We start from the raw sequence: 11018 nt of genomic DNA, 5'->3' as shown, positions 1-11018 counted from the left end.
CTTTGTGACCGGGATGAACGTGGCCCGTGTGTCTGACTCACACTTTGTTGCTGTTGACCTTAAATCTTAACCAGTTACCACTGGTGGTGCTTAGTGCTTTGTTGTGCTATATATAAGACAAACTTGAACAGTTCATAACTCTAGGCCTATTAATTGGATTTTTGTAGTTTTGGTGTCATTTTATGTATTCAAATATTCTCTATTTATCTAAATTGGTTTGGGATTTTTCTTGAGTGGTGTTTTCACTTTATTGCTGTTTGGGTACTGCATAAATACTTTATATATTATGTGCACGTTAGCCTGGCTGCTCTGTGACATAGCTACCAGGGTGTTGATCATAGGATTTTTTAGTGACTTTTGTGACTCACCTTGAGAAGATTTATGAGTATTATCTGAGTTGGTTCTCAAAACCTTCAACTAAAGCTCCAATTTCTTGCAGCTTTCATGTGTTTTTCATGCGTTGCCATCGCTTAGATGAACAGTGCCTTAAGCCAATGGCATTTCGAGGATGGTTATTAGTTCCATTATTGTTCATTTGTAGCGCCAATTAGGTGTTGCTGATAGGACATGAAATACTCACTGTATTAAACACCAGATGCACCCATCAGTGTGATTGTGTTTTGCTCTTTGAACATTTCTTTATGACATGACAACATTTTATTGCTAATTCATCGCTTTTATTATTGAAGGAGACAGGAAGTCAAAATACACAGTGCTAGTCAATAATAGATATTGCCCGGACATTTGCTTTGCTTTGTAGCAAAGATGTTGTTGGATGTATAGCTTTTATTATATTCACAATGTTAAAATGTGCTCAGACATAAGCTTCCTAAAAAAGCAACAAAAATTTTGACCTTTTGTCGAATGTCTCCACTATGTAAAATGTTGCTGTGCATGACTTTTAAGTACATCACTTACAACACAAAATGCATCTGTTGGGGCAACTTCGACCATCTACCACTAAACACTTCCACAAACAAAAAGCCAGTCCTATTGATTTGCCAGTGCTTGTTTTGACTTGCCATAGTCTGCAAAATATTGTATTATACTCTTTCTTCTGGTTACCTTTCATTATTCGAATAAGCTGGCACAATAAATATTTCTGAATGTAATGGACACATTGGGCTTCATTACGACCCTGGGGGTCTAATGACCATCAGGCTCGCTTTTGCGGTGGTTTGGAGCACCATATTATGACCGCTGTGGTAGCGCTGTGGTCGGACCGCCAGCACTGCCAGATTACAACTTCACATTGGTCTGGCTACGCTGGCAGCCCTAATCCGCCAGGGCAACGTTGCCCTTGGGATTACTACCCCCTTCTCCATCAGCGGTTCCATGGCAGTAGCACCGCCATGAAAAGGCTGGCAGAGGCAGGGTGCAGGGGGCACTAGGGAGGGCCCCTGCACTGCCCATGCATTTGGCATGGGCAGTGCAGGTGCTCCCCTGGCCAGCGCTGTCGCAATGTTGACAGTGAACTTTGCGATGGGTGCTGGTGCACCCTACGCACTACAGCATTGCTGCCTGCTCTAATACCCAGTGGGAAACTTGTAATGGCCCTGGCGGGGAGGCTGCCATACTGGCGGCAACCTACCCATCGGGACTTCGGCAGATGGGCTTGAAGGCCATAGTGTGATATAACCAAATATTTTCATCAAAAGACACAATCAAGGTGGCCTTTACAATCCTTATTTCTACTTTCAATAGGCAGTCATAGTCAAATTGGCTTATATTTTAACCTAATAACCAGCCATATGTTGTGTCCAATTAAGAAAAACAGAAAAAAACACTGGTTCCCTATTTCATCATGTAGACCATGCATTCTGAATTCTGATATTAAATCGCAATTAAATTGCCAATGATGTAAAAGCATTGAAAATTGAACAAGAAAATGAGAAAGAGACTAAATGTAATTAAAAGTACACATGAAACTGGATAGTTAGGAAAGAGCCGCTGGTGACTTAATCTTCTCCTAGACAATGAGAAACATTAATTTAACTTCCCAAAAAAATATTTTTCCATTATTTCACTTGAGTAAACAGATACGGAAATTAGCAGCCACATTTAATGCGCTCACTGTTGAAACAGATTACTATCAGGAGCTTTATTTTATTGTATTATATTTCAGTTCATTTAAGTTTTGTTTCTGAACGAGTTCCTTGCACATTCATTTGTTCTAATTCGTGCATTGTTGTCCTATTTCCAAAAGCCCCACAGAGTCTGATGCGGGATCTGAAGAGGATGAGATTTCCATGACTGAGGAGGAAATGGAAAAACTGAAGGAACATGTGGAAGAAAAGAAGAAACTAATAGCGACCATAAGGAACAAACCTTGGCGTATGAAGAAGAAGCTGTCACTCTTACGGTAACCTGATGCAATGATTCCGCCACTACAGTGCAAAGCCCACAGCCCCATTACTAATTAATCCAGAGTATTTCATACTTAGTCCCTCCATTTCTAGAATACGTTCCCCCCCTTATTGTGCTTGTATTTCCACTTGATTGAGTTTCTTGGACACCAGCCGAGACAATCTTGAATTAGCGTCTCGGTTCTCTGCAAGAAGGTAACACCATCTGATGGTTGTCTAGAAATGGAGAGCAAAGCTGCAGCGGACACAAGTAAACTGATACCGCACACTTCACCCATGCTTCTCTTTTTAATTAAATACAGTTATCAAGATATCAGAAGAAAGGACAAGAAGGACTCCCTAAACACACATCAATTAATAAATACTGCATTGGTAAAAAAAAAACGTAAACATCCTGGTGCACTAAGAATTACTAGAATGCCACAGTCAAGGTTGTTAACAATTTGAAGGGAAAACGTATGCAATCCACCAAATGTTTGCAACATCTGTACATAACTGCCTTTCTGAAGCATAGTTGTAATGTACTCATTGACTTGTATTTAAAAAAAATACATCACTGCTCTACTTTTTCACAATTTAGGTTTTAGTTAAGAATTCCTGCTGTTAGAGCCAGCAGAGCATTGTCAGCGTCACAGACTTAGGCCCTCATTACTTGCCAGACAGTCTTAAGACTGCCGGACTTGCGGTGGCAGTCAGACCGCCTCACTCATGGTAGTCCGACACCACCAGCTTGCCACCAGTCAACAGCCTGGCAGTCTCGGAGGTTGTAATCCATCCTGGGGATTACGACTCCCCAATCTGCCTACCTTTTCATGGCGGTTGGACCACCATAGAAAGGCTAGCAGAATGGGGACATTGGGGGCCCCCATGGACAGCCCATAACGCTTTCCACTGCCAGCAATACAGGCAGTGGAAAGCGAGTCAGGTGCTACCACACCTGCTGCACTGCCACATTGCCACCGGCTCGATTATGACCCGGCCTCAGTGTTAAGGACCTGTTTTCTGCCGGCCCAGCGGGAAACTTGTAATAGGGCCGGTGGTGTTCTGGCCGCACTGGCGGTCTGAGTTTGGCATGTGGCCTCTGCCGCCTGCCAAACTCGTAATGAGGGCCTAAGTCCCTATTACAAGTTTAGGTGTTCACTTTGATCTTTGTGCAAATAGGATTTTACACAGATATCGGAATACTGTATTGTGTGGCAGTTATCGCAACGTGCAGTTTTCCCTGACAGATTTTGCAAGGAAATTTCTGACAATATTCATAACAGAAATATTCATGGTACATTTTGATGTGATAAGTAATAACTGCACAATATGCCTCATTTCGTGGTCAGGGACACAGAGTAGGTGGTATTTATGTGCACGGTAAATATGTCTAGCCTGGTGTGTTGGTATTTGCTTTATTAAATAAATTCCCCACCTTGTTCTGCCTCGAAATGAGTCCTTTAATGATTGAGACATTCACCTTTAGTAAGAAAAGATGCAGTTGGAAAAAATAAACTTTGAAAGTTGAAATTTGCCAATTACCATAATTTACAGTAGTCAAGATATGGCTGGAAATTTGAAGTAGTGAATTTTGAGGATATGAGCATTGTGGTACAAAAATATTGTGGATAAAATATTGAACAACAAAATATCAAAAGATAACGGAATATAGAGGAAGTATAGTTCTACTATGCTCAACTCCACATCCATGTACCTAGAAGATATATATACCAAGACTAGAGAGGACCTTTCGATCTGACAATTCCAATATCATTGTAAATATCTCTAAAGTACAGCTCACCTCTAATCAGGAGCGAATTCTAAATTTAGGATTAAGTTTTTGTCCTGATAATCATTGGGATTATGTTGACACCAGAATAGAATTGTATAAATATACACGTAAGTTGCGGCTGTTGAAATATTTTTCCAAGACAACACAGGCCACTACATCTTGTTCCAACATTAATGTAGACACTTTATCTGGTTTTCATGTCAATGAAGCGCCTGATTTAGTAGAAATTGGCAGGTTGGGTTGTTTGGATGATGTTAGCAATGATATAGGTGAAGAGAATAACACTTTGACTGATATGGGATTTGTTACTAATAAGACCGTTGCCAGTAGGCTTAAGCCCTCCAGCAGATTTAATCCCCAATTACCGACTGGTAATATGATTGATTTGTTCTATGAATTGGTAGTTGATGACGTTGATCGGTTTCGGAATGATTGGAAAAGGGTTAAAATGAAAAAAGCCCAAAGAGTGAATTTCTCAGCCTCAGATTGGAAAGATCTAAATGAGCTTAAATCCAATAACACAATTATCATCAAACCCTCCGATAAAGGAGGGAATATTGTTATTATGGATATTAATAGCTATATGAAGGAATCTAATCATCAACTTTCCAATAAACAACATTATCAAAAACTAACTACTAATCCCACTAATGAATATCAAACCATCTACTGGGAGATGCTTGATAGCTGGCACACTAAAGGGCTAATTGACCAAAATGAATATCTTTATCTCAAAGTTTTGTTTCCTAGAATCCCTTGTATTTACTTTCTACCAAAGATTCATAAAAATACAAAACATCCTCCTGGTCGACCTATAGTGAGTATGAACTCATCCCTATTAGAAAATACCTCCCGTTTCTTGGACCTTTTCTTATGTCCTTTTGTCACCGAATTGCCGTCTTATCTTCGAGACACCAATGACTTTCTTGCTAAGATTCACAATGTTCCATGGCAACCCAACTATCTATTGGTAACCATGGATGTGACTGCATTATACACTTCCATCAAGCATGAATTTGGCATTCAAGCATGTTGTCACTTCTTGGGCACTCGTAAAATTGAATTTCTTCAACATACTAACATGCTAATTAGCATGTTAAGATTTTGCCTCACCCACAACGCCTTTCTATTTGACAATCAACATTGCTTGCAGAAACAAGGGACTGCAATGGGAGCTTCATTTGCTCCCACGTACGCCAACCTTTACATGGGCTGGTGGGAAAAGGAGATAGCTTGGTCTGACTCTAATGGTAAATACATGGAACAAGTGATACTATGGGTCAGATATATTGATGATCTCTTTCTTATCTGGGATGGTGACGAGATTTCTCTCAAACAATATGTTGATATCTTGAACAACAATGAGCTGAACATTCACTTAGACTTGAAATATAGTGCACAAACTATAGAATTTCTTGATGTCCAGATCTCTATTGAAAAAGATGTCTTACAGACAACCATTTTTCGTAAACCAACAGCCTGTAATTCAATCTTGCATGGCAATAGTGGTCATCCAAAAGCTTTGAAATGGAGTATTCCATATAGTCAATTTTTACGGGCTCGTAGAATCTGTTCTAATGATGATTGCTTCAAGACTGAAATCATGACGATGACACAGAGATTTTTAGAGAGAGGATATCCTTTGAAGATCCTTAAAGATGCACACTTGAGGGTCTTGAATATGTCTCGAGAAAAATTGCTTTTCAAGCCTGATAATATTCATAATCAAGATCACAATAAGGTATCATCACCTAGACTGTTCTTAGAGTTTAATTCTCAACATTCGCATTTAAATAATATCATACAGAAAAATTGGCATGTTTTGAGACATGATTCTGCCATCAAGGACAGTATAGGTCCACATCCATGTATCACATATCGCAAAACTCAATCTTTGGGTAACCATCTTACCAGAAGCCTATTTCAGAGTCCCAAAACTAATATGTCATGGTTGGCTAAAAAAAAAAAAAAGCTTGTGCTTTTGGAAATGTGGACATTGTAAATCATGTTTGTATGCACAGAATACTCAGACATACACCACGTTCGAAGGAAAAATTTGTGACATAACTGAACGTAACACATGCGAAACTGAATACGTTGTATATGTCATTGAATGTGGGTGTCGCAAAAAATATGTGGGCAGTACCATTCATAAACTGAAAGTCAGGTTCCTGCAACATCTCAGAGCCATTAAGAATCATGATCCATCTTATCCTTTAGCTAAACACTTTTGGGATGTACATGAAGGTAACTGTAGTTCCCTAGCATTTTATGGTGTTAAAACCATTGCGGCCCATCCCCGAGGAGGCAATAGAATTGCACATTTGAGACAAATGGAGTCCAAAACTATTTTACTTTTAGGTACAGAACACCCTTGGGGTCACAACTTGGACGCAGAGCTTCATGTACATCTGTAAGTTTTTAGATTTTCCCATACAGAGATATACACATTTTTTTACATTTTCTCACACATAGATTTTGTCCAATAGAAAACATGAAATGAAATTGATGACTTTTTTAGAATATTGTGTTTTGTTAGGATCCTTACTGATTGATTCTATCATTATTGTTATTATTATTATTATTAGCATGTTGCCGGATTGAAACTTAGTGTATTTTGGTAATAATTTTTTATTAATAATTTATTCACTTTTAGGGTGTTATACTCATCTATTTTATTCCTATGCTGTTGCATAGGTCCTTGGGGAGGATAGCGGCGCACATATACATTCTCCTGTTGCTGAATTTGTGGGGTTTATTTACAATTTCCTAATCGATAACAATTTGACCTATGATATGGATCTATTAATTAATCTCTTCAGATTCCTTTTAGAATATATTAATTTATAGGACTATGACTAATTTAATGAATTATGATGATGAATATCCATTTATTTATTTATTCCACGTTGAAATCGCTTTTACCTGTATTTTATTTTGTATTTTCAGAATTGACTGAATTTACTCTATTTATTTGTCATCATTTGTCATCTATTTATAGCCTGTATATGAAGTGGATGTATTGCAATCAATTGGCAGTACATATATTTATATATTTATATATTTATATTATTAATTAATTACATTTATATATCAGGCTTTTAAAATTAAAACTAAAATCAAAATCAAAATTAAAATTATTAGGTATAAGTGGGCAATATGTGGACATCAAGAGTAAAAGGAAAAAGGAAAAATGAAAATTGAGAAAGAGAGGAAAAAAATAGCATACATGGGATTTGTTTTGTATTCAAGAATTGTAGACTGTGATTACAATTAATTAATTTTTTAGTGTTCACAGGTGACCAGACTATATTTGTGATAATGTATTATAATATGAGAGAAATATATAATGTCACATTTTTAGTTCATAGTTTATTTCAAAACATGCACAGGATTAGGAGTTTCTCATTTTTAAGTTAAAATTGTGACGTTATAAAATGGCCGCTCCATTTGCACTTCTCTTGAGCTATGCAATGAACATCAAAGAAGGACTATATGGTTTAAATAGTTGAGTGTAAAATGTCTGCCAATGTCCTGTTGAAGGCTTCGGCCGAAACGCGTAGACATTTGGTTGGGACAGCGTGTGTGTCTTTTGAATGGTGGGCACATTGTCAATCTTTTTTTTTTGTGCTTTTTGTACTAACTTTTGCTGGTGTGATTTACCTGCAATCTAATCTTTTTTCAATAAATAGCAGCCGATGAATTTATCGAGAATAAGTGTTTTTTTGAGTATTTTACCACCTGGTATTGAATGATGTGCAGCCCTTGGTGTGCGATTTAAATACACAATTTTTCTGGATATATATATATATATATATATACACATATATATATATATGCATATATATATATGTTATATATATATATATATATATATATATATATATGTATATATACACACATATATATATGTGCATATGTGTGTGTGTATATATATATATATATATATATATATATATAAATAAAAAAAATTGTTTACTTAACATACCAAATGAAATGGGGGCGTTAGAAAAATGTAAAACCATAGAAATGCATGTGTTATAGTTATAGTTATTTCAAGTAACTAGAACTCATGCCTTATGGTAACTATAATTCGTGCCCCCGCCATGCACAGTTTTTTCTCCAAAACTTTTACTGCAAATATTACATTGATGTTATATATGATGTAATCAAAGATACCATGAGTGCTGTAATATGTTTGGTAATTTGTAGTGCATGGTGAGGGCGCAATTTACAGGTACTCATTATTCTTATACCATGATATTCCATCTTCAAAATTCAGGTGGCACACTGTCTGGAGAATCTATGTGGGCTAGGATTTGGGTTGTAATCTCCTAATTTGAGGCAAGGCAAATTTATGGATAAAGAAAAGGTTACAGCGAGGTTGAGTATGGAAAGAAAAGCAGCATTGACATCTTTTTGTTGAATCTTTTATTAGGTGCCCAAGGGCCAAGTCGTAATTATATGTTTACAGTTGAAAATAGATTAGTGCATATTTGCTTGGGCCCTAAATGTTTTCATACTAAATGGAAAATAGTCTGTCAACAATTTCAAACTGAAAACCTCCTACTGGATGGTTGGAATTACAGGTGACTCAAACTAAACATTACATGAAAGTGATCTACAGTACACTCTTAAGACATCTGAATGTAAAAAGCGATGAACTCTTTTTTTGCTTTATTTTAACTATACTGGTTCAGAAATAAGTATTTGGAGCTGTGTTGTAATGACAGAAATGTAGAGTGATCTAATTACTGTACATTTTTTAATTACCCAGAATTTTCAAATTCTTAGTAATAATAGACCCAATTATGAAATGTTTGTGACAGGTTCCCCACACCAAAATGCTGGTTCCAAAATGGATAGTGACAAACATTGTACACCTTGTTGTAAACACAATACCAATTAATATGCTTAATAGTTCACACAGTAACCTTAAACCCGGCAAAAATATGGTTTGGTAACCTTATGATAGCATCTGCATGGTACAAAAGGATGTTTTGGAATGCTAACTGATCCTAAAAGAATGGAAAGGATTGCTTGATGCCTATCCTCATGTGTTACAAGGAATAAAGCATCTTCCAAGATAAGTGAACATAGTTTGCAAATTACCTCGGAGCTCTGTGACTATAGAAGGGAACTCGGCATTCACCATCGTTCCTCTTCGTGTTCACATTATGCCACAGCAATTTGCAATATTGTTAAGGCATACAGTAGAGGGTATTCCATCCTCTAGATAGCAATATAAGTACATACATTTTAGCAATACTAATGAAACCATTCAGTAATTGAGATATATATTATATAGGTCAGGTTGTAGAACTGAAAAGTAGTCTTACCTTTGTATATAAGAAAACAAACTTTACTTTCAAACACTGCTATTTAAAACACATTCTGAAATATGTACGTTTACTTTAGCAATGTGAGTGGCCATTTTCCTCTTCTCTGATCTAGTGTGCCTCATTGTGCATCATGGTCTTTGAGGTAAAGATAAGTTGTCTTCATTTCTTCCTTTATATTTTCTAATCATTCACAGAACAGATTGTGCCTCTTTCACAGAAAGTGTGTGCAGATCTTCATGTTTTCAGATTCTCGTTAGTGCAGATTGCCACATTTTTTGGAATTTACAAACTTCTTAAGGCTGACCTGAATACCTGCCACTGCCAGAGGTTTCCACGCATAGCACAAAGAAATTTTAGTGACTTCACATTTGCCCACATGCTGAAGCATGTCCACATTTGTTATTCCATGAAGTGTACAATTGTGCCTGGGGAATACTTCCCTAAGTGTGAAAATATATTTTCTCCTTATTTAGTTCTTCATGGTGAAAATATTTTGACCTTTGTAGAAAGCTCTACCCATGGATACCGCCATTTTTTGTGATATTCCCTTAACATTTCCCTTCTTGATTATATGTTTACACCTGTCCTTGACAAGGGTACATCTTCAACCTTTTCAAGGGTAGGAATGGTTTGGAGCTAAGTTTGTGAATACTCTGAAAATCTTTTCTCCCCTTGCAAACTCCACTACTGAGAGTAGATTTACTCACATGAAAATTATTGTCTGGTTAGTCCTTTTATAAGTGTAAGACCAGATTTTCTAAATTGAAGAAGTGGTTGTACACATGAATAAAGCTGTGTTTACTGATAAGTTAAACACACACTGATTGGCTTTGTTATCTCCAGCATAGTTTGCCATAGTAACTGATTTGAATATTGGAGGAGAGAAACTGATTACTTCTTGAAATTCCACATAGATCATCCTATCCTCCTCCATACCCGTTAGTCGATATACAAATCTTCAGATTTCCCTCAGAGGGTGGTGGTACATCACCTTTAGCGGACGCACATTAAAAATGCTAAATTTCTCATGTCAGTATGTGCTCATACATCCATGAGAATCTGTCCAATTAATGAAATGCTGTCAAGCACATATCAACCACCGTCAGTATATTTTACATTTATATTCAATGCGTTTTTGTTAAATTGAACTTTTATTCCCCTTTCTAGGGATTCACAAGCTTTCGTTGAAAAATTTGAAGGAGCCCTTGGCAAGGGAAAAGGCAAGAAATTCTATGCTTACAAAGTGATGATGATGAAGGTATGTATTTGAAAAGCAAAAATCTGAGAGCCAATTCGCAGCGTGAACAGGTCATGAGAAATTTGTATTCTGACTGTTAGTTGAATCCAACTCATACCCAAGCTTTTTGATATTGATTCTAAAATGAGCAAGTAACACATGTTGTCGGCAAGACAAACACAGCTTTTTACTGTTGAGGCGGAGGGAATAGCTGTCTCCATACATATAAACAGCTGGTCTCAATTTGCTGCTTCACACGCAGCCACTTATATAGCAACATGAACAATGCTTATTACAAA

General features: G+C 36.9%; 1 protein-coding gene across 1 annotated transcript in view; it reads left to right on the top strand.

Moving 5' to 3' along the window:
* Positions 1-1855: 1855 nt before the first annotated feature.
* Positions 1856-11018, top strand: part of LOC138262456 (transmembrane channel-like protein 2) — a 469363-nt gene continuing 460200 nt past the window's right edge. Inside the window, exons 1-3 of the mRNA XM_069212350.1 lie at positions 1856-1860; positions 2207-2362; positions 10650-10740. Coding sequence (XP_069068451.1) covers positions 1856-1860; positions 2207-2362; positions 10650-10740 — 252 coding nt within the window. The remainder of the gene's footprint in view (positions 1861-2206; positions 2363-10649; positions 10741-11018) is intronic.

The sequence above is a fragment of the Pleurodeles waltl genome, chromosome 10 (assembly GCF_031143425.1).
Source record: "Pleurodeles waltl isolate 20211129_DDA chromosome 10, aPleWal1.hap1.20221129, whole genome shotgun sequence".
Taxonomy (NCBI): domain Eukaryota; kingdom Metazoa; phylum Chordata; class Amphibia; order Caudata; family Salamandridae; genus Pleurodeles; species Pleurodeles waltl.
This window is presented reverse-complemented; position numbering and strand designations above follow the sequence as displayed.